The sequence below is a fragment of the Lupinus angustifolius genome, chromosome LG10 (genome assembly GCF_001865875.1).
Source record: "Lupinus angustifolius cultivar Tanjil chromosome LG10, LupAngTanjil_v1.0, whole genome shotgun sequence".
Taxonomy (NCBI): Eukaryota; Viridiplantae; Streptophyta; class Magnoliopsida; order Fabales; family Fabaceae; genus Lupinus; species Lupinus angustifolius.
Window position 1 is genome coordinate 5,167,256 of NC_032018.1, and position 24,743 is coordinate 5,191,998.

General features: G+C 34.6%; 2 protein-coding genes across 3 annotated transcripts; both read left to right on the forward strand.

The window, feature by feature from the left end:
• LOC109358543 (protein DETOXIFICATION 33) lies at window positions 1,815-12,839 on the forward strand. Its single transcript, XM_019602837.1, has 9 exons — window positions 1,815-2,274; window positions 3,215-3,410; window positions 10,335-10,680; window positions 10,772-10,858; window positions 11,212-11,268; window positions 11,447-11,685; window positions 11,802-11,920; window positions 12,423-12,509; window positions 12,597-12,839. Exons 1-9 carry the CDS (start codon window positions 2,023-2,025, stop codon window positions 12,654-12,656), a joined length of 1,443 nt encoding a protein of 480 aa, XP_019458382.1. The 5' UTR covers window positions 1,815-2,022; the 3' UTR covers window positions 12,657-12,839.
• Window positions 14,024-19,620, forward strand: LOC109358542 (TATA box-binding protein-associated factor RNA polymerase I subunit B). Of its 2 annotated transcripts, XM_019602836.1 has the most exons (6): window positions 14,025-14,316; window positions 15,327-15,523; window positions 15,623-16,192; window positions 16,732-17,562; window positions 17,679-17,803; window positions 18,958-19,619. In XM_019602836.1, the coding sequence occupies exons 3-6, from the start codon at window positions 15,751-15,753 to the stop codon at window positions 19,489-19,491; spliced, it is 1,932 nt and encodes a 643-aa protein (XP_019458381.1). In that variant the 5' UTR covers window positions 14,025-14,316; window positions 15,327-15,523; window positions 15,623-15,750; the 3' UTR covers window positions 19,492-19,619. The 2 variants fall into 2 exon arrangements, with proteins under 2 accessions (XP_019458380.1, XP_019458381.1); XM_019602835.1 differs by having other exon boundaries at window positions 14,024-14,316; window positions 15,327-16,192; window positions 18,958-19,620.

Here is a 24,743-nt window from a genome sequence, read left to right on the forward strand (position 1 = left end):
AGTGTTAGTGTAAAACTCTATTTTCTATTGTTTTGTTGCAATAGAAAAAAGAAAGGAAAAAAAATAGTGGGACTCATGCTATTATGTTTTCTCTCCATTGAAAATAAGTAGAAAAATTGGATCAGAATTAATTGTCTCAAACCATGTTCCAAACCAATGACCACGAAGGAAAAACATAAAAAGTAATGTATACTTAATTGTTTTGATTGACATTACATGTTTTTATTTTCATTGGTTTAAGACATGATTTTGGACATACTTTGAGATAACATGTTTTTGTTCTAGAAAATTAGTGAAAGATTTTCTCGTTTCTAACTCGTTATACATTTAAAAATTGTATTTTATATTAATCATACTTATAAATGTCTATAATTGCCTAAAATTCAAAAAAAAAAAAAAACTAACAAGTGCAAGTGAATATTAATAAACAATAACACATTAATTTAGTGGTATAAAGTTCTAGATCGACAAAAAGACTAAAATATCAATGGTTTGATTCTTAAGTTAGACACTTGGGAGGGATAGTTCTTTCCTTATAGGATGATAAAATATTTTTAATAGTACAAAGAAAATATCATTAATAATAATAATTGTATTACTTTCTCTTTACTTTCTTCAATTTTCTATCTTATCAAACAACTAAAAATTACCACATTTCTATTCATTTTATTCTCTCAAGTTTTCTTTTTTCAACTCTTCTTTCCTTAATTTTCTTCTCTGAACTAAATCCCCATTCTCCTTGAACATAAATCTTTAGTTTACTGTTTCCAATGCAATAAATTTTGATATAGATTCTGCAAGGAAATCGTTTTTTTATACACATCTCCACCATTCTTTGAACTTCCAAGTTATGTGCTTTGATTTTGGTTGTGGGGGTTGAAACTAACTCGTTATCTAATACGTTTACCAGACAGCCTTACTCGCCGCAATTGTTACACATCTCTATGCATGCGTTCCTGTCACAATTTCATCTTTCCATATATTTTCATGAATATAAACACTTCTATTCCTAGCAAATTATACTCCAATCTTTCCTCGTGAAACCTGACAAGACTTTTTGGTTGGTACAACCCTCTTTCACCACCTGTTATTCTAAGCTTGTCAAGATAGACTTCATGATTTGTTGAAATTCCAACTTCTATTGCCATCCTTTGATAAGTTTTCTTGAACTAAACTAAGCTTCAGCTTTCACCAATTGAAAGCAACAAAGTGATCAAAATTACCTATAATTTGTTGTTTTGCAGCATTTCAGGAAAAGGCTATGAAAAATGATAGCGATGACTGTAAAAAGAAAAAAAGAAAAAGTGAGTTCAATAGTGATAAGAAATGAAGTCCTTTTCATACATCACAAATTCAGAGATTCTTATAAAATATTGAGAAAAAGATGTATTTATGAACTATATAAGACTTTTTTACACTCCATTATTCATATATAAAAATAAATAATATTAATGAATGAGTATGATATAATGATTATGTATAAATTTTTATACAGAGATTATTGTCGAAATGATATAAATGGAAATCGAGTATTAAAGTCTCAAGAAAGAGGTATAGAAAGTGAAGGGTTTGAGGTTGTATCTTAACAGAGAAATGACAAATGTGACATATAATCTATAGAGTATTGACGATAATATTGCCCAAAAGAATCTATAGAGTATTGACGATAATATTGCCGTAAAGATATTTATGTAAAGTTAGTAGGAGATTACTTTAAAAAGAAGTTAGTGTAAGATAAGTATTGTTGACCAGAAGTATAGCACAGTTTATGTAATATAATAATATATGATGCTGTAAAATTAGTGGGAGATTACGTTAGAAAGAAGTTAGTGTAAGATTAGTATGGTTGATCAGAATGCCAACCCAACTTACCGTTCAAAACTTCAGTGTTCCTCTTAAATCTTTCACATTTTTATAAAACCCCATTTCTAAAATCTTTAATATAATTAAGCTAGAGCGAAGAGCAAGTAACCATTCTATAATATTCATATAACATTTGAAGTAGAAAATAGTAGCAAGACCATGCCTATGGAAACTCCACTACTACAAGATAACAGTGATAATAAGGAGGAAAAGGCAGTGAAGTTTGTTGATGGATTCAAGTCAGAGTCAAAGAAGCTATGGAAAATAGCAGGGCCAACAATTCTGACATGTTTATGTCAGTACTCACTTGGTGCAATAACTCAAGTATTTACGGGTCAGATTGGTGAGCTGGAACTGGCTGCCGTTTCAGTTGAGAACTCTGTTGTTGCTGGTCTTGCCTTTGGAGTCATGGTGCACAATCTTTTTTGACATTTTTTATTTAATTTCCCTACACTTTTTGATAATGTGAATAAAACTAAGAGTATGTGTTGGTCTTAATGAAAGAGTTTATTTACGAATTGATTTTTAGAGGAAAAGAGAGGGCTTAGAGTTATCTCACAAATGTATTTTATAGTTCCAAAGTCTTTCCTTTCTCTCCAATAATCAATTCACAAACAAATTCTAAAATAACTCAGGATTCTACTCAATTGTCAATTGGCCGGGAAGGTATTAAGAAACAAAAATGTGACTGAATTTATATTATATTAAATATATGGTGTTGGAAGTTTTTGCAGTTTGGCATTGCCATTGTAAATTTTTGTGAGCTTCAAGAACTTGTTCCAACTTCTAACAAAGTAGAGTTATGACCCGTTTGTGTAGCCAAAGTGTTATTCTCATATATAAAAAACACTTTTTTATATTTATATACCTGTTTGGCTGGGCTTTAAAGTTGAGATCAAGAGGTTTCAACCAAAATCACTTTGAAAGAATCATTTTTGTTAAGACTAAAGAAACGGAGAGGAGAGTGCATATGTATGATTATGACACATAGACAATAACAAAAATCTAATGATTTATATTTTTACTTTTTTATAAATTAATAATTTTAAAAAATTGCTCCCTTTCACATTTCGAGTGCTGGACTCTCCAGTAGTAGAGAGGAATCCTGTTCTAAAGAAGCTGACTTATTCTCACTTTTTTTTCATATCAGTTAGTCTACACAAACTAATGAAACATGCTGTAGTTATGGATAATTGGCACCAATTGAATTCGTTCTTAGTTACATCAAATAAATTGAAGTATTAGCATTTGACAGTCCTTCTAAATATATTTCATTTTCTTATGCACTGACTGTAAGATGTGAAATGATTTGATTACTTATAATTTTTTATTTATTTATTGTTGAGGCCAGTTGGGTATGGGAAGTGCCTTGGAGACACTATGTGGACAAGCATATGGTGCTGGTCAAGTAAGGATGTTAGGGGTGTACATGCAAAGATCATGGGTCATTTTGTTTGTTACTGCCCTTTTTCTGATACCTATTTATGTTTGGTCACCTCCTATTTTGAGGCTCATTGGCCAAACTCCTGAGATCTCAGATGCTGCTGGTCAGTTCAATTCTTATCATCTAATTTCTACATGCCATTAATGTGACAATGTTATATAATTAAGTAAAGAACACTACCTCTGGAACTGGAAGATTTCAACACTGAATTAACGTGGACAATATTAAACAAATGCAGGTCCAACTAGTAGTTATAGGAATATTTGAGAAGATCGAGATCTTACATCAGATCGGAAGGGATAGATGAAAACGTAAAACATATGATTATAACACGGATCGTAAGATCCTACCAAATATTAACTTTTTTAGATATATATATATATAATATATATATATATACATACATGATAATAAAATCTTCAACTTTCTCCATTGCTATAAATAACAAAATTAACAAGTAGCACTTGATAAACTTACACTTCCAACATCAAAATGTATGCATACAAAAGTATAAAGTCTCATATAATTGCAAAATTAACATATCAACATAATCAACTAAATTGTTTGATAGCAAAAAACACCAACAAGTATGAGAACATAATATTACATTACACATATTATATTAAATATATATACATATAATATGTATGGGAAAATATCATGTAGCTACACGGTGTTTTAGGTGGAAACTGTTAGATCAGCTGCATAGGAAGAGAGAAGGGAGAGGAGAAGAAGAGAGAAATGCAATATGGAATTGATAATAGAGATAAGGCCAGAAAGGGTCAATACATATAGGAAGTTAAGTAAATACAAAAAGACAAGACTACCCTTTACTAATAACTAAAATACATTTAACATTCCCCCTCAAACTCAAGATGCGTTAATCGAAAGCATCGAGAGTTTGTTAGTCAAGAAACGAAAACGTTGAGTAGAATGAGGTTTGGTAAACAAATCAGCAATCTGCAACGAAGAAGAAATGAAGGGTAAGGTGATGGTGCCATGTTGGAAGTGGTGACGTGTGAAGTGACAATCAATCTCAATATGTTTAGTACGCTCATGAAAGACAGAGTTATGAATGATTTGAATAGCACTCTTATTGCCATAGTACATGAGAGTGGGTTCAGGTTGATCATCACCCAGAGAAGCAAGTAACCAACGCAACTAAACTATTTCAGCAGTGGTGGATGCCATAGCACAATACTCAGCCTCTGTAGAAGATCGAGAAATAACATCCTGCTTCTTACTCTTCCAAGATATGAGAGAATCTCCTAGAAAGATACAGAAACCTGTAGTAGACTTGCGATCAGTAGGATCCCCAGCCCAATCAGCATCTGAATAAGCAGACAATGTCAAGGAAGAAGTTGAAGAGAAAATAAGACTCTGAAACTGAGTGCCTCGAAAATAACGAAAGATCAAGTGCCTCGAAGATAACGAAGGATCCGAAGAACAGCTGCCCAATGAACAGTAGTAGGAGAACTCACAAACTGGCTAACAATGTGCACTGCATAAGCAATATCGGGTCTGGTAATGGTCAGATACACCAAACTACCAACAAGAGTGCGATATAGAGTAGGTTCAGAGAGAGGAACACCATCAGAAGATGTATATCTAGCATTAGTCTCAAGAGGACTGTCAACAGCTTTAGTGTCAGAGAGACTAACCAGGTCAAGAATATCAGCAATATATTTCGATTGGAAAAGAAGATAACCCCTTGGAGATGAGGCTACTTCAATTCCCAAGAAATATGTAAGAGTACCTAAATCCTTCATCTCAAATTGTTTTGCTAGTTGCGTCTTCAACTTTGTAATCCCATCAACATCATCACCAATAATGACCATATCATCCACATATAAAGAGATGATAATGCAACCATAAGGAGTATTTTTGACAAATAAAGCGGAATCATGTGGACTTGAAGAGAAGCCAAGAGAAGTTATCACAATAGAGAATTTCTCAAACCAAGCGCGAGGAGCTTGTTTGAGCCCATAGAGAGATTTTTGCAGCTTGCATACTTCCCCCGGATTATGAGAAACTCCAGGAGGAGGAACCATATATATTTCTTCATGACGATCACCATTTAGAAAAGCATTTTTGACATCCATCTGAGAGATATGCCATTGACGAACAGATGCAATATCAATAAGAGTGCGAATGGTTGTCATCTTGGCAACAGGAGCAAAAGTTTCTTCATAATCCATGCCATATTGTTGAGCATATCCCTTGGCAACAAGACGAGCTTTGTAACGCTCAATAGAACCATCAGACTTGATCTTGATCTTAAAGACCCAACGAGAACCTATAGCACGTTTGTCTGGTGGTAGAGACACCATAGTCTAAGTACCCATTTTGTGCAAAGCAGAAAGTTCATCATCCATAGCCTGCTTTCAAAGAGGACCAAGAACAACCTCTTGATAGGAGGAGGGCTCAGATAACCTGTGGAGAGAGGTCAAAGCAGAAGCAAAAGAAGTAGAATAAATGTTGTAAACAAAGTCAGGGAGCTGAGTGGACTTATGGATACGTTGAGGATAACGACGAGGAAGATGAGGTGGTTGAGGATGAGGATCACCAATCTGCAGAGGGTCATGGGCAGGCGGGGGGGTATGAGGAGCTTCATCCCTGAAATTCTCAAAATTAAAGTCATCTGGACCATCAATATCCGCAACAAACGGATCAATATGAATGAGATCAGACTTGATAATGTTTTGAGAGTCAGATGGAATAGAATAAAAAGGCAAGTGCTCAAGAAAAACAACATGACGAGAAATATACAATTTACGAGTAGAAGGATTATAACAACGATAACCTTTCTGACCATCCCCATAACCAAGAAAGACACATATGGCAGATCGAGGAGTCAATTTACTCCGTTCAACATGAGGAAGAAGAACAAAACAAGTGGAACCAAAAACCCTCAATGATGAATAATCAGGAGGATGACCATACAACCTTTCAAAAGGAGACAAACCTGAAGTAATAGAAGAAGGAATTCGGTTAATAACATGAACTGCAGTTTTGACAGCCTCACCCCAGAACTCAGAAGGAGCCGATGCTGACAAAAGCATTTCAGCAACTCCATTTTGTTCAGGGGTGTCAGTAACGGGCTGTTTCAAGAATGTGACGATGCTTTCTTTCAGCAACTCCATTTTGTTCAGGGGTGTCAGTACAAGAGGCTTGGTGAACTGTTCCATCAGAGGAAAGTAACTCAGAGAATTTGTTAGAGGTGTATTCACCACCTAAATCACAGCGGAAGCACTTAATAACAGAGTTATATTGAGTATTAACCAAAGCACGAAAATGACAATAAATACCAAAGAATTCAGAACGATGTTTCATAAGAAAAATCCAACAATAACGGGTGTAATCATCAATGAAAGAGACATAATGTTTTGATCCACTTTTAGTAGAAATTGGGGGTGGACCCCATACATCAGAATGAACCAAATCAAAAGGTGCCTTAGAAATTGAAACACTTTTAGGAAAAGGTAAAGCAGAAAACTTGGCAAGTTTACAACCACAACAGTCAGAAATGTTATTTGGTTGTAATGATCCTAAGACTCCCGTTGATGCTAAGTATTTCAAACGAGGAGAAGATACATGACCCAGACGAGAATGCCATAAATAAAACTTAGAAGAAGACAAATTCAAACGAAAAGATGATAAATCAACAGTAGGAGCTGCAACATGTGGAAGCTTCAGTTCATCCAAAATATAAAGCCCCCTGTCTATGGCCTGTCCCAATCAGCCTCTTCGATTGAGGATCCTGCACATAACAATGAATTAAAGAAAATAAGATTGAGAAAACAGAATCACACAGTTGACTAACAGAAGCAAGACTTAAAGTGAGGTTAGGTATATAATAAACATCAGAGAGAGATAGTTTAGGTGTAGAAACAGAACCAACTCCTTCCAATAACATAGGAGTTCCATCAGCAGTCATAACAGATACACAGGACGACTTATGTACATATGTAAAAGAGTTAAAGTCAGATGACATATGATGGGACGTTCCAGAGTCAAGGATCCATATGGAGGATGATATACCTGATGAGCCAGCAGAAGACAGACATACATTAGGAGAGACTGACATAACATTGGGCTGAGATGCAAGAAACTCCTGAAATTGTTCTACCAGGTCAGACATGTTAGACCCAGAGTGAATCATCCCAGGGGTGGCAGATGGAGAAACAGCAGTAGCAGCAGCAACATTGGAAGATTGAGATGTGTGCTGAAAGTTCCTGTATTTCGACTGAGGCGGACGCCACTGAGGTGGTTGATAAGGTTGCTCCTTCTTCAATAATTTTGGACATTGAGCCTTCCAATGACCCTTTTCCTTACAGAAGCTACATTCATCATAATTGACTCTGCCTTGAGATTTCCCTTTCACAACAGGAGCAGCAAACACAAAGTCAGATGACATATGATGGGACGCTCCAGAGACAAGGATCCATATGGAGGATGATATACCTGATGAACCAGCAGAAGACAGACCTACATTAGGAGAGACTGACATAGCATTGGGCTGAGATGCAAGAAACTTCTGAAATTGTTCTACCAGGTCAGACATGTTAGACCCAGAGTGAACCATCCCAGGGGTGGCAGATGGAGAAACAGCAGTAGCAGCAGCAACATTGGAAGATTGAGATGTGTGCTGAAAGTTCCTGTATTTCGACTGAGGCGGACGCCACTGAGGTGGTTGATAAGGTTGCTCCTTCTTCAATAATTTTGGACATTGAGCCTTCCAATGACCCTTTTCCTTACAGAAGCTACATTCATCATAATTGACTCTGCCTTGAGATTTTCCTTTCACAACAGGAGCAGCAAACACAGAGGGGCTTGGCAGAATCCCTTTGTCAACAATTCCCTTTTCAGAGTGGGACTTCAAACGAACTTCTTCAGCTAAAAGTTCATTAACAACAGAGTCAACAGATGGAAGAGGAGTGTGATGCAAAATGGAACCACGGAGGCCTTCAAAATCATTCCGAAGAGCCATAAAAAATTGTACTAAACGCTGTTGTTCCCGACGATCAGATTACGATGTGAATGCTTGTAATTCTGCAGATTCGGTGAGTGTCAATTGGTCCCAAAGATTAGTTATAGCAGAATAAAACTCTTGGATGCTCATGTACTGTACTAATCGCTGTTGTTCCTGGCGATCAGTGTACGGTGTGAATGCTTGCAATTCTGCAGATTCAGTGAGTGCCAATTGGTCCCAAAGATTAGTCATAGCAGAATAAAACTCTTGGATGCTCATGCTATGTTGTTGGAGAGCTCGAATATCAATCTCTAACTGATATTGTTTTGCAAAATTGGACTGCACATACAATCGTTTAAGGTGCTCCCAAACCTGAGATGCTGAATCATATTTTGCAAGTTGAACACCAATAGATTGCGAAACAGAATTATTAATCCAAGTAATAATTTTCGAGTTGTTCACTTCCCAAGTTTCTAACTCCTTTGCATAATTTTCAGTAGCACTATTTGTAGGTTTAACAAAAGTTCCAGAAACATATCCCCACATTCGTTTACCAATCAGAAAATTTCTCATCACATAACTCCAATATGCATAATTGGATGATCCATTTAGTTGCACACTAATGGATTGCAAAGAATCATCTCTTTCAGTTGCCATAACTAACAAGCACAACAACAGGGAAATCGAAATTCAAAGGGAAAGAGAAACAGAAAACCTGACAAATTCGCTCAGCAAAATTGATACTCACTCAGCGAAAACTACGATATGCGGAGGCTGATCTACCACGCGGAGTTGGATCCGCGAAAGTTGTGGCCTTAGCAAACCTTGCTCTTGATACCATGTTAGATCAGCTGCATAGGAAGAGAGAAGAGAGAGGAGAAGAAGAAGAGAGAAGAGAGAGGAGAAGAAGAAGAGAGAAGAGAGAGGAGAAGAAGAGAGAAATGCAATATGAAATTGATAATAGAGATAAGGTCAAAGGGTCAATACATATAGGAAGTTAGGAAAATACAAAAGATAAGACTACCCTTTTCTAATAACTAAAATACATTTAACAGAAACTTCATGTTTTATGTAACCTACATGTATATTGTAATAATATGTATGTGGAAAGGGAAACAGTGACATTTATAAAACAAAATTTAATAAAAGCATAACACAAAAAAAATTAAATAAATGAACACCATTTTTCTCGTGCTACACATCACAACATAAAAGAGAGAAAAAACGTCACTTTAGAGAGAATATAAGGAAAATAAATATGTTAGAAGATGAAAATGATAATAAGGAAAAGTCTTGAAAAGGAAGTCTTTGCTACTTCTATTCTAATTATGGTTTGTTTGTTATTTAACAATTTAGGGGTTAGAAGAATTTTGGGCGGGTCAAATGATTTTGGGTAATGAGTTTCCCCTTTTATACGAGTTTAAAAGATGAAGATTTTGCAATTTAGGGTTTTTGCTATAAAATAAAAAAATCACAACGAGTCGGCGACTTTACGATCCTGCGATCTTCCCTTACATTCAGAATGGGCACACGACTCGCTAGCTCTTGAAAATTCGTAAGATCTACCAATCCTACGAGTTAAATCATGATCTTAACTATTATGGTTATAGGTAGACACATGGTGTACACCAGCTGAATAAACAGAGAATAAGACACGGTGCCATGTTGTAGTGTAAAAGAAACATTTTCGATATGGAAGAGCTATACTTCATCATAGTAATAACCATAGGTAGACACATAAAATTTTGTCAAATCTTTACATATTATGTAGATTCTCAATGCAAATCGACATCATAGTAATAACCATAGAATGGTAAGTGCCATATTATGCATGCACCGCTATCAAATTACCTGCTATAAAGACATGTACTATTATCAAACTGTCCAGTCTTTAGAGTATAGCTATGCAAAGTATTCAGGGTAATGTCTTTTAGGACGCTTACAACAATGATAAACCATGACCAATCTTTTAAGGATAAAACTAACTTTCTTCAAGAAAGTTGTGTAGTTTAAAATCAATTTCAAGTAACTCCTTTTACTAATTTCTTGTTGTAGGAAAATTTGCTCTGTGGATGTTACCGCAGCTGTTCGCATATGCTTTGAACTTTCCGATCCAAAAGTTCTTACAGGCACAGAGGAAAGTCAATGTGATGTTATGTATATCAGCAGCTGTATTAGTGTCCCATACATTTTTTAGTTGGCTTCTAATTTTGAAGCTGGGATGGGGTATAAAAGGAGCAGCAATTACTCTTAACATATCATGGTGGCTGGTCGTAATTGCGCAGTCGTTGTACATTTTCATCACCAAATCAGAAGGTGCTTGGAGTGGATTCACATGGCTAGCATTTGTAGACTTGTATGATTTTGTGAAGCTTTCTTTGGCTTCAGCTATTATGTTATGGTATTTTCTCTAAATTCATTTTCCATCTGACATGAGATTATATTTGTTGGAAATATGATGTTGAAAGTTAACTCTGCAATTGTGATTGCAGCTTGGAGTTTTGGTACTTGATGATACTTGTGGTGATAACAGGGAGATTAAAAAACCCAATAGTACCCGTTGATGCCATATCTATCTGGTAAAAATTTATTTACCCATCCTCCTTCCAAATTCTGACTGTGTTATTATAGTAATGAACATAATTTTTGATTTAGTTGGCCTTCTTGTTAAGAACCCATACCGGGTTGGTTGATTCAACCTGTAAACTGGTCCAAATACTAGTTTATGTTTATGATGTAACAATAGATAACCAAATACTAGTTTTTGTTTATGTTCATGTCAGATCCTGATTTAATGTACTTGCACTCAAAATCAAGGTATCATGTTTTGCTTAATTAATGTTACACATATGATCCAACTACATTATATGGATAGAACATAACAAAGTTAAGATCAATAATGTTTTCTAATTACTTTTTCCTCTGTTTGCAGTATGAACATAAATGGCTGGGATGCCATGATTGCTATAGGGTTCAATGCTGCTATTAGGTGCTCATCTCTCTATCACAAAATATCAAATCCTCTATGTTCCTATTTAGTTTAGCTATTGAATATTTTAGTGTAAAACTTTGATTTCTGATTTTCTACGTCTTCTGACTCTGAGTAAATGTATAGAGCTACCTAATGAATATTCTATGAATCTTAATAGTTAAAATTTTATGAGCAGTGTGAGAGTATCAAATGAACTTGGGGCTGGTAATTTCCGAGCCGCGAAGCTTGCAGTGTTGGTAGTTTCTATAACATCAGTATGCATAGGTGTTATTGCCATGATTGTAGTCTTTGCAACAAGGGATTACTTCCCTTATATGTTTAGCAAGAGTTTACCAGTTGCCAAGGAAACAACTAAGCTTGCTGCATTGCTTGGTTTCACTGTAGTTCTTAACAGCCTTCAACCAGTCCTATCAGGTTAGTTCTCGCGGGCTTCTTTGCAAGTTGGTTTTTAGAGGGAATGAATGGAAAGGGAAGACTCGAGAGTTATCTAGAAGTGTATTTAATTTTTTGTTTGGTATCTCTAATTTTAGGTGTTGCTATTGGAGCTGGATGGCAATCTCTTGTAGCATATATCAACATTGTTTGCTACTATGTTTTTGGATTACCAGCAGGGATACTCTTGGGGTTCACATTTAAATATGGAGCAGAGGTGATCTAATATATCAATACAAGAAAGAGGAATTGTCATATTGGAAAAATATCTACTTACACTTCTGATTAATTGATCATAATTTTATAAAATATTAAAAGTATACCTAGTTAGATGACCAATATAAATAGTTAGACTCGACAATTTATATGTTGGTTTCTTGATTTAAAATATGAAAGAGAGATGAGAATAAACCTAAATATTTTCTGATTGGGTAGAAACGAAATAAATTTGATATAATCTTTGGTTCATGGCTTGTACACTTATCATAGAAGATTAGGAAAAAAAAGTAAGTTAAGCCAAATGAGAATGTAAAAACATTCTTAGCATCTCACTTGCATGAAAAGAAAAAAACAATGGTGGAAATATTTATACATTCCTAAGAGGGCATAGAAACTACCATCTAAAGTTTGTAATAATGTACAATTTGTTATTGTATTTATTGGAGTGTACTCTTTCATTCTTACTCTTTGAGTATACTATATATATGTGTGTTACTCAGGGTATTTGGTCAGGGATGATTGGGGGCATAGTTTTGCAGACCATAATCCTGATAATCATCATTTCAGTAACTAATTGGAGAAATGAGGTTAGAAATTTTGTTATTCATAAGCATTATCTTTATGTTCTAGTTATTAAGTAACTTGTTAAAATTTATTGTCATTGGATTTCACAGGCTGAACAAGCAGCTAGCCGCGTGAAGAAGTGGGGAGGAACAATTGCTTCTGAAGAATGATTTTTTTTGGCATAATGCTCACTTAACCATTAAGCAATTGATTTATATTTTATGATTTAGAATGCATTGAGTTTGTAGTAATGCAAATATCATCAAAAGTAATCAGGTCAAATTTCGTATTCATTTATTAAACCGTATTGAATGTATTTTATATATTTATCATACATTTAAATTAGATTTTTTATGTTACATTTTCATTGTATATTTTTTTTATAGTTTTCATTATGATGATTATCCCTAAAAATTCAGCATTTTCTTTTTGATTGAAGTATATTTACTAACCATCCCAATTATTTCAAATAGCGAACAACAAACAAATTTGTAGTGTAATAAAATGAGTGTCACCATTATTTCACCAACCTGCCTAATAAATAATGAAAATAAAATAATACCTTAATACTTGATACTAATCTATCATATTCAAAACCCAGCATAGTTCTTCCACAATCAAGATTTTTGTAGGGCTATGAATGAATCGAACTAACTCGATATTCGTTTGAAACTCGATTCGTTATTTAGCTCGATAAATTGGGTTCATGAACAAAATGTGCCGAACTTGAACTGGATATTGAGCTCGTTAAATAAATGAGTCGAACTTAAGTTGGATATAATTTGACTCGTTAGGTTCATGAGCTAGTTTGATATATTTATATATATACAAATTTATATATATATATATATATATTTATATATAAACTAATATTTATATTTATTATGACCCTAACATTATTTTTTATATTTATGGTTATTATATATATAAACAAGATTATATATATATATAACTTTTTTGTATTATTTTTCAAATTTTAATTAATTATTTGAGTTATCCAAATGAATCATTCGAACTAAACCGAATAGTTCGTGAACTTTAACCGAACCGAACTCGAGCTAAAAAAATAACTCGTATCAAACTCGAATCGAGTTTCGAGTTGAACCAATCATTATCGAGCTGAACTGAACTGAACTTTGGTTTGACTCGGTTCGGCTCGTTTCCATCGCCTAGATTTTTGGTGTAACAATCTACCATTTAATTATACTAATTTTTCTCAAAATAAATAAATTTACACCATATAACAATAATAAAAAAAAATTAGAAAACTGGTTATAAACAAATGTTGATTTAATTATATAAGATTAAGTTAGATGTCAAGATGACCAAAATGTCAAATATTTAATTTTTGAAAACCACATTTTATTAAGATGTTGAAAGGGTTATTTACTCAAAAAAAAAAAAAAAAAAAAAGTTAAGAGACATTTTAGCAGTCAAAAAAAAACTTCACGGGTTGGGTTTGGCCCACAATCCACAATTCCGAATTAAGTGGTACAACCACAGTCCCTATGTTAAACAATTGAACACTTAACAATCAACACATGAAAAAACAATTTTCCCTAAAAGCGATTATCAAAGCAATATAACCTAAAACTCCTCCATTCTCAACTTACACTCTCACTTTGCGTCTCTCTTTCTGAGCACTAGACGCATAACAGTTCTCACCCTGAATCACAAATACATAGCAAATCGCGAAGCTAACCGCCGCCGGAAGGGAAGAACTGCGGCGGAGCTTATGTCTGTGAGTGCCTGAGCTGTGAGCGGCGTTGAAGGCTTAAACCAGACAAGCACTGAAGCAGCATCACCAAAGAGGGATTCACATTTAATCAGGTTAGGGTTCATTTTTATTATTTATTTTTATACTGTGAAGTGTGAACACGGTTTAAATGTTGGAACGTGGTTGCGAAATTTTGTAACGGTCATATCGCTGTTCCTCCACGGTCATTTTCTGTGATTTCGGCACTATCCGTTATTTTCTGCATTACGTGAATAATATTTAGAACCTTACATACTCACTTAGTTTGTAAAGAGAACATTGCTTATGGTTTGGTTCTTATTATTCTCTTCTTCCTGAGAAGAGATGGCAATGTTTTGTGATATCATTTAAGCCTCTCCCCTTTGAGGGACTAAAAAATACATTGTTTTTTTTTGTTTGTAAAATGAGGGATAAAAACATATAAAATTTAGATAGGGACTAAACCCAAAAAAGTCAAATTTACAGTGACAAAAACATATGCAAGTGATTTTAATACTATTCATTGAAGTGTACACATTGATCATGTTGTATCATATGTATTATATTCCATGGCCATACACTATTATTACTTACATGTGTGGAACAATGTTCATGATCCGGTTGTAGTGTGCATAAGTTGCTTCTGAAGTTTTAATTATGAAATGAAATGTGAGAAAGATTTGGAAGAAGCATACAGGTTATGTGGTGCATCCTTGACTATTGCTATTTGTTTTCATGTATCATTTGATTTCCCTTGTGTTATTTGTAATGCTTTAATTAATTAATTAATTGGTTTAAACTAGTCTTTATTGTATCCACCAATTTGAAAGTGATATTTGGGTTGTATATACACCATTGAGGTATTTATATCATGCTTCATGGTTTACACTTTACAGAATCTGCAGTTTTCTAAATCTTGAAGTGTTTTTCTAATTCCCCCAAACCAAATAGAATTAATGGTTTTCTTAATTTTTTTTTAGTTAATTTTTGTTGCTTTTTATGAGTATCACTGTACAATTGCTACAATAGGCTGAAACCACACTGGCTTTTAGTGAAAATCTTTGCTACTTCTTTGTGCCTGACCATTTACAATTCACATTTGCAGGCTTGGAATACTGAAAACTACCATTATCAAGGAAGGATTCCGCTTTGTAAAATAGGGGGGATTTGGGGTTTATTCCATCACTGTCTTCCCTGAAGTGTAGGCCACTATGACATGTGTTAATAGTTATTTGAATTGGATGGTCTGAACATTAAAAATGTAAACTGCTTCGTCGGCACCAAAATATGAATCTATAACAGGTATAGCACACTACAACTACGCAACTGCTTCTATACAATTACCTGCAATGGTTGATGTCAATAACTTGACTTGCCAAACCTGTAATAATGTGGGTCTAGGCGATGGTTCTGATGGCTTCTTCTACTGCCTTCGCTGCGGTTCTCAGTACGATGATGTTGTTGACACAGCTGTTGACGATGATGATCTCTTCAACAGGGGAGGAGAGACTGGGGGCGGTGCTGTCTACATGGCCAGCCACCAACGCCAGCGATCTGCTGCAATAAAAGCTGAGCCCCTCTCTCAGTATGACTCCTTTTACAATTCCCAGTCCAATTTCATTAGGAATCTTGGGTTAGAAGAAAAAACTCCTCAACGGAATGGTCAAGTCAAAATAGAGATCGTTGACACTCCCCTCTTTGATGATAGAGGGAGTCCGTCGGTTCCAGAAGATTTTGGCACACAAGTGGCAAGCTTTGAAGATTACTACAATGAGATAAGGGGGCGATATGTGATGGGGTTGCAGTTGATGATTGAGCTTCAATGTGAAGCATTGGTGAAGAATTTTAAGGTTACCCCATTAATATGTGGGTTGACTGGGCCAATTTGGTTGAGGTTTGTCTCCCAGACTGGTGTTTTCGATGATGACTGGGGTAATAATGTATTCCACGACTCTGAGAAGCAGAAAGAAGGTAATTATATCAACTTTCCTCTCCTATATTTCTACCCTTTTGTTACACGGTCTGGTTCTGTATTTACCAATCCATTTCTCAATATAGAGGGCATTGCATATTCCTGGTTCGAGATTGAACATTATGTTCTAATTCTTGGTTTAGCTTATGATTTGTGACATGTAGGACTTTACCCTGTCTTGAACAGTTAATCTTTGAAGGTGCACTAAATGCCGAACCCAGCTAGTGAGATTAAGGCTTGATTGTTGTTGCTGTTCTTGAAAACTGACGTTTACCTGAGAAGTCTACTCTTACTCGCATCTTGTATCTGACTATTAACAGTTCAGTTTAGTATTTATTAAAGCTTAAATTTTAGTATTTGACTTTGATTATTGAATATATTATCTTAACAATAAGATGAGATGGTGAGCTTGATGATTTGTATTTTTTTCATGTTTACCAACCCCATAAGATATTTTTTTTTACCAGAGCTCAGAAGATACCTAGTTTCATCCTGCATGTGTAGTAATTCACTGAGTTCATTTCTTCCTTGGTCTCAGAAGTACCAGATAATTATGAGGCAAGTGCTGCACGTCCTAATTACAGAACAGAACCGCACACTATATATGGTCAGCGAGCTGTGATGATATGGTTTAGGTCTTTAAAGAAAAGCATTCCACTAGCTTATACTCTCGCAGTTTCATTTCTGGCATGTCATGTTGCTAGAGAAGCTGTCTTGCCATCTGATATGATGAAGTGGACACTTGAAGGAAAGCTTCCATATTTTTCTGCTTTTGTTGAAATTGAAAGGCGCATGGGTAATCCATCAAATGCATGTCCTATCAGTTCAAGTGTTATGTTCAGGCCTCAGCGAGCTGTTTCAGTTCAGAAACTAGAGTCATGTGCTGCATCCATTGCTCAGTCCATAGGATTGGAGTTACCTCCTGTGAACTTTTATGCAATAGCTTACCGCTATCTTAAAAAATTGGCTCTTTCTGTTAAAAAGATCCTTCCATATGCATGTCGTATATATGAATGGTCAATGCCTCCTGATTTGTGGCTATCCTTATCCAAAAACTATTTTAGACTACCTACTCATGTCTGTGTAATGTCAATTCTGGTAGTAGCAATAAGGATTCTGTATAACATAAATGGTTTTGGAGAATGGGAGAAAAGTTTGTCCCAGAATGGTGGTGCCTCAAGTAAGCCTATTATTAGTTCCACATTGAAAGACAATGGGGAAACAGGTACTGCTTTTGCTGCACATGAAGTAGATGACTGTTGTAAAGATTCATATGAAGACTCGGTAAGACGCCAGAACTGCAAATTGGATTCTGCAGGGCTTATTCACCACCTTGAAGCTAGATATAACGAGATTGTGGATACCCATGGTGAAACTTTATGTTTAGTTACAAAATTATGTTATTGATCTTATGTTGCTTGAGTTTATATTCCATTTTCCTCCTATTTAACAACCAAAGGACTAAAATCTAGCATTTGTGGACAGAGTATTCGAAGGACTTAAGAGCATATCTCCAATACTGTAGAGATGTTGCCTTTGCTGGTTCAGAACCATCTTTTGAGGAAGGAAAGATGATAGAATACGTATGTGATCCTTTTCAAAATGACGAGGTAATTAAAGGCTTGAATGAATTGTTATTATTTTTGCATGCACAAGCCTTCATAATTAGATTATGGTGGGGTTACTTTCAATTTCTTTTTCCTCTTTCTTGAGTTGCTGAGGAAAGGCTCTGGTTTTTTATTTTCTTTCTCAATGAAGCTTGAAAAGTAATTTGACTTCATCACTATTTCCTGAAGGGTATTAAACATCATGAAAAATACCATGAAGAATGAAGTATTGTGAATAGACTTATTTGCCAATATCAAATCATACTAGAATAAAGAGAGCAATTTCTTTATTTCCCATGCAAAAATGAGAGGACTCAAACAGAATAAATTAAATTTCCGTTTCATCTACTTATCTTTAAATAAAAAAGTGTTTCCCAGTTCTTGTTGGGAAGAGTAGATGTTCACAGCCTTAACTTTAGAAGCGGAGAGGTTGTTTCCAGAATTTTGAACCCACGGCTTCTAGGTTCCAAGACAAACAACTTTACGTTGCTCCAAGACTCACAAGCCTTTAAATACAAGCAATAACCAAAATTTAATCCCATTAGGTAGGGGTTAGCTATATGGATTGAATGACATCATAATTCTCTATCATAAATAATGTTCATTGAGAAAACACTGATCTTTAAATATTTCTTAATTGTTTTGTCTATGGTTTTTCTGCCTCCCTCTTCCTCTAAAAATTGGACTAACCTCTAATTGATTTATTTTCCTTACTAAGGTCTCTAACGTTTGCTTCACACATGTCCAAGCGTGACTTTCTACAAGTTTGTTGTTCTCTGAAGATATGTAGTTGAAAGGAGTGAGGGGATGTATATTCTTATTCTCTTAAATAATAAGCAGTGAATTAATCATAGATGCCCTGTAGTGACCGGAGACATTATAAAGCTATTGTAGAGTTGATAATAAATGAGGATATCCCTCATGCATATTCTCTTCAAAATATTGTTCATAGGTATAACTTTTACTTTTCCATTGCCTGACATGTATCTAGGACACTTTTTCAGGTAAAATATAGGATAAATTTTCAGCAAATAATTAATTTTTACTCATTTTTCTACCATATGATGGATGTTGTTGGAATTGTTTTTCTGGGCTGACTGTCTTATGAAAAATGCCTTTCAAAATCAATCCCTGTTTGATGGTATTTTTAATTTCAGGATACTAAACCATCTGAACTGTTAGAAGAGCAACCAAACGGAAGGAGGCTGAAGGGTGGAGGAGGTTGCATTAGCAGGAAAACTCGAACAGAAAAGAGAAGAAAAGAATCTTGTAATCAATCGGCATCTGATGGCCATACCCACCTTGCAGATGACATGCATCAAAGTGTGGACACTGATCGTTCCTGTTCGAGTTTGTCAGAAGACTGTGAAGACTCACCTTCCAATAAGAACAGATCAGGAAAGTCTCCAGTCAACGAGGCAATTAGAAAGTTGAAGTTAAACATGGAGGAGAACAGGTTTTGTTATATACCACCCAGAGTGAACCTGAAAAGATTTGATTACCTTCACTATGTGAGAAAAAAAGATGAAGGTGCCCTGACTTATGTTGCTCATGCAGATTATTATATTTTGCTTCGTGCTTGTGCCAAGGTTGCACAAGTTGACATCAGGATTTTACATATTGGTGTGTTGAGCCTTGAGAGAAGACTTGGGTGGTTAGAGAATAGGATTAGTCAAAGCTTGTGTTTATGATAGCTCCAAATATTTTTTGACAGTTTTGTAGTGATATATATGGCTCCTGAAAATGGAGCTGATGATATACCTGAACTATCTGCTTTAAATGTTTGAGAATCAATTATTCTTTCTTATAGATTTGAAAACATGTATTTATTGAATAATAATTGTAGAAAATTAGTAGTCTTTCTTTGCAATTGTAGACATTTTTGAGAGCTATAACGTTATGAATTTATTGAGCACGTTTACAAGTCATTTAAGTATTGGTCAAGGTCGTTTGGAGGTGAAAATCTGTAAAGTGTACATTTGCTGAAATTTACATTTTATTTGTTTCAACTATAAGAGAATATTTAACTATCAAAGGATTAAATCAATCAATGCATCCATGCTCTGCACTCCTTTTGGTGCATTGAAGAAGAGCCCTATACCGCAAATTTAGATCTTCATTGTATTACAGGTTATATTACTCAACTCTGGCATATACTAAACTGAAAATGTATGATTTGGTTCGGGTAAAGATAAGAGTAAAATGAGGCTTGGGTTCAATCCTGATTCCTGAGATCTTCCCTTAGTAGGTGATCCATAATCTCACTACCTACTGGGAGCTACTGTGAGATCTTCCCTGGCATATCTTGCCATGCAATACCACTATTGTACCCCTTAAACAAATTGAAGAGTTTCTTCGTGAATAAATTTGATCCTTGAGTACACACATATAACCTTCAGCTGATTTACATAATCAATTAGACACAAGTTCTTTTGAACTTATCTCTCAGCCACCATTGAGCACTCAGATTCAGGCCTGCAAACTCGAGGAAAAATAAATTCTTTAAAACATGATAAACACAATATTCATTTAATAAACTTTATTGTTAGCTTAGCATAAACCAAATAGTAGCAGAACAGATATACCAAACAACTTTTGAAAAGGCTTTCATTACATTTTTTTGTCTCTTCAGTTTGACCAAAACTCAATTTTGGTCTCCAAAGTTGTGTTTGCCACAATTTTATCTATCTCTGTAGTTTTAACTTGATCTAATTAAATTCTTTTGCCGTATTATGCAAAAACTGGAGAAAAGAAGTTGGGGACTTAATAATGAATCAAAATGATTTTTTATAGATAGACTTAGTAAAATATACTAAGTTTGATTATAGATTAAAATCTTTTACATAATTTAAACACACTATCTTTTAGACTCTCCACCAGAAAGCTGTTTGCACAAAATAAGATTGACAAATCAAAAGCTTTTCTCTGTGCGACGATTCAACTTTTCCAAACTCGTTTCTCTCCATATTGCTTTCACTTCATCTGTTCGGAAAAGCTGGGTGAATGTAGAATCCTCTAGCGGAGTTGATGATGCACCATGAGCAAATTCAAGGAGACCAGTGTAAGCTATCATTGCACCGTTGTCAATGCAATATCTATCATCAACACTATAAGCAATGACTTGAGTGTTACCACCACTCACAGACAACACGACCGGATCATCAACACCAGTCACAATCCTTCCCATCTCGATATGTGCCACACACTGGTTCACAGCAACAATGGGCTTGTTCCAAAGCTGCGAGAGCACGCGAACAACGATAGTAGATACTTGAAGTGGAGCTCCCATGCCAGGCCCCTATGAAGCTCGATACTGATACGTGTATTGCATCCGATACTTTGAGACACATTTTTTCTAAATGATAGGATACGATACGAACAAGGATACGTGTATAAAATAGTAAAAATACACAGCATATGATAAAATTATAAGTAAAAATCAAAATATCAAAACTAGAAAATATAATGGAAATTGTAAATCATTATCCTCCAAAATTCCAAGTACCAAAACTACAATATATAGTTGAATAATTCATAAAATTGATAAAATTGTATTCTATGTTATGCTATTTTTTTTGTTGAAAACGTATCATATACATATTTTCATTTTTATTTTATTTATTTATTTTTAATTTTTTGAATACTCCAAGTATATGTATCATTCACGAATCCAAGCGTATTCGTGTTGGATACGTGTCTGATACCGACACGTGAGGGTATTCGACATGAGTAGAAGTTGTCTGTACCACTTCTCTGTGCCACTAATTACAAATTGACACGTCAATTAAAGTTACAAAATAATAACTAACCAAAAGTTAACAAAAGATAACAGTGGTTTCTTTTAACTCATGATTTTTTAACTTCTATCCAAATAAAATATTGTATCCTGACACAATAATTCATTGCTCAGAAAGAGAATCTTGCTAAGAAGTGACTATTCACTGTTAAATTGCTGAACACAGGAGCAAGATTCTCTTTCTGAGCAATGGATTATTGTGTCAATGATACAATATTTTATTTGGATAGAAGTTAAAAAATCATGAATTAAAAAAAACCACCGTTATCTTTTGTAAACTTTTTGGTTAGTTATTATTTTGTAACTTTAATTGAGGTGACAACTTCTACTCATTAGACATATCCTTTTTGTGTAACAGATGCAGTCAATGTCCCTTGGAGTGACTTGTGTTGTTTCTAAGGCAAATTTGATAAGAGGGAGAATGTGTTGGAGATGGTGTTGTGCTGTTTCCCTAGGAAGAAATCCTTGACCAGGAGGAGTGATGTATGTGTGGCGCAGGTTTGAAAGAATTTTGTTGGCGGAACCTTCAAAACCTAAGCCTATCATTCTTTTCTTCATTTCTCTTCCTTCCATTTTGAAATGATGATTGATTTCCTAAGCTCTATTGCGTTCACAATATAATACAAACCCAACAAAACAAAAGGGGCCTCTTGAACTTGTTTATCAAATTCGTGGAGTTTAGGTAAACTCAACTAGTATTCTGGTAGTTTTCCTGTTTGAAAGAATTGTCCCATCAAATGTCACTACCCCAACACCAATTTTGATGGCTAAACCTTCAAAACAAGGCTATCATTCTTTTCTTCATTTCTCTTCCTTCCATTTGGAAACAGTGGTTGATTTCTTAAGCTTTATTGTATTCACAATACAAACATAACAAAACAAAAATGGCCTTTTGAGGTTCCTTGCCTTGGGATGTAGAAACGGATTAAATTTTGTGATCAAAATTTCATTTTAAATGAAGGACGCTGAATACACGTGGCTGCCAGCAATCTCAAATAGATAATAGGTACAGGCTCCGTTTAAAACAAGGTCTAAGCTGACCTGTTTTCTCCCCTCCCTGATCATGACACAAATGCAAATGGTTTAAGTAAGGTTGTCAATTCAGAACAAGTATTTGTTATCCCAAATTATGTTTACACCAATGATAAGATGTTGTGTCAATTAAAAAATAAACATCCATTATTTTTTCTATTTTTGCTTCAACGTCGTTGGTCTGACGTATGATTTGGGACATGTTCTTGTTCTTCAAATTCGAGGAACTTAGGTAAATTCAACTAGTACACTCTTACTAGTTTACCTGTTTTACAATAAGATACACACAAGATCCGTAGCATCCATACAAAATGTAGTAACTTGCTCAAAATAAATACTAAAAATTAAGACTTTATTATAAAACAAGCAAAAGGATTAAGTCATGTATGCAACGTAATGGACAACATCTATGATTATTAACAAGTAACAAAATTGTGTGAGGGAAACTTCAAAGTTACATTCAGCCCATAACTATTACGAAGTCTTTACAATATCTCAAGCAAATGGCAGTACATCAAAGTCCAAGATGAACTAATAGTACATCAAACTTAATTCCGAAGCAAATTGCATTAAAAACACTAATATTTACTAAATGGTCTGAAACTTAGTCCAAAGCAATAGAAATGTGTTGGTTTCGTTTATAGTTTTTATACGTGGAGAGAGAAGGTTGAATTATCTACCATTTTGTCTATATATATAGAGGATAAGAGGGGATGAAATTATATACATGGACTGGAATCGTAGAATAAAGGTGATTTATCAAGAGAGATGAGGAAATGAGCGTGTTTCTTTTTTCAGACCAGGACAACCTCGGAGATAGGGCTTAGAGGTTTTTATTTTTATTTAGATTAATTAGGTTTTATTCTTAAATGGTTATGCATTTCACCAACATTTGTATAATATAGTAAAGCCCAGTTAGATAGACTAAAAGATGACCAAAATGTTAAGGTTCGATTTCTAGAAGCGATATTTATTAGGAGGGATAACCACACACTTCAAAAGTAAAATAATTATTGGGTCAATGAGTCATTGGTTGGACCAGTGAGTCATTGATCGAACCAGTGAGTCATTGGTCGGACCGGTGAGTCATTGGTTGAATCGGTTAACTTGGTTAACTCGGTTTTCAACATTTCATTAATAAATTCCTAATAATATTAATAGCTAACATTGTATTATAAAAAATGCATTTCATACAAGTAACTTTTGCCAAATAAGTATAAGTATCAAACATTTCAATGTCAATACTAAAATAATAATTGTACAATATTTTAAGTTTCTAATATATTGCTACAATGAGAACATATTTGTTGTCCCACTTTTTGTACTACTCCATGTACCATCACTTTTGATTGGTTGAATTTTTTTTTTTTAAGTTAAAATTGCAATTATTAAATATTTTTAGCCAATTATATCTTCTGACACATTGAGTGATATAAAGGAGTGAGACATTAGATGTGAACTCTATGCAATTGTTATATAGTTATAAGGTGTATTGTATATTTATGTATAATATATTAATATTGTATATGATAGATAAAACCAAAATTCGTTATGCACATATAGTTTTACTTACAATTATAGGTAGCTATGGCGATAAAGGCAACGACGAAGAGCATAACCACTGACGAACAAAAGAAACAACAATAAACAGCGAGAACAAAAGAACAACAATGACTATTATAGAGGAGGTATGTAATTATGGAAGTTTGGACATGGTGGTGATACCTATATGTCATTCTTCAAAGTTTAAAATTATTTTAGTCCAAAATGACATTGTTTTTTTTTTTTTAAAATATACCGCATAAAATAACATAATTTTATTTTTTAATGCAAAAATGATATCGTTTAAAAAAAAAAAAACTGACTCGCTATTTCAACTGAGAACCATCCGAGTCACCGGTTTTTACTTAATCCAAGCGTATTCGTGTCGGATACGTGTCCGATACCGACACGTGAGGGTATTCGACATATCCATGCTTCAGAGCCAGAGCCAAGCCCCTTTTTGTAACAGATGCAGTCAATGTCCCTTGGAGTGACATGTGCTGTTTCTAAGGCAGATTTGATAAGAGGGAGAATATGCTGGAGATGGTGTTGTGCTGTTTCCTTAGGAATAAA

Bases quoted from the DNA above. Each gene is read 5' to 3' on its own strand.
- LOC109358543 (XM_019602837.1), top strand. From the start codon at position 2,023: ATGCCTATGGAAACTCCACTACTACAAGATAACAGTGATAATAAGGAG. The intron at 11,269-11,446 runs GTGCTCATCTCT...TTTTATGAGCAG, and splicing joins GGGTTCAATGCTGCTATTAG to TGTGAGAGTATCAAATGAAC. The intron at 12,510-12,596 runs GTTAGAAATTTT...TGGATTTCACAG, and splicing joins TAACTAATTGGAGAAATGAG to GCTGAACAAGCAGCTAGCCG.
- LOC109358542 (XM_019602835.1), top strand. From the start codon at position 15,571: ATGGTTGATGTCAATAACTTGACTTGCCAAACCTGTAATAATGTGGGT. The intron at 17,563-17,678 runs GTGAAACTTTAT...ATTTGTGGACAG, and splicing joins CGAGATTGTGGATACCCATG to AGTATTCGAAGGACTTAAGA. The intron at 17,804-18,957 runs GTAATTAAAGGC...TTTTAATTTCAG, and splicing joins ATCCTTTTCAAAATGACGAG to GATACTAAACCATCTGAACT.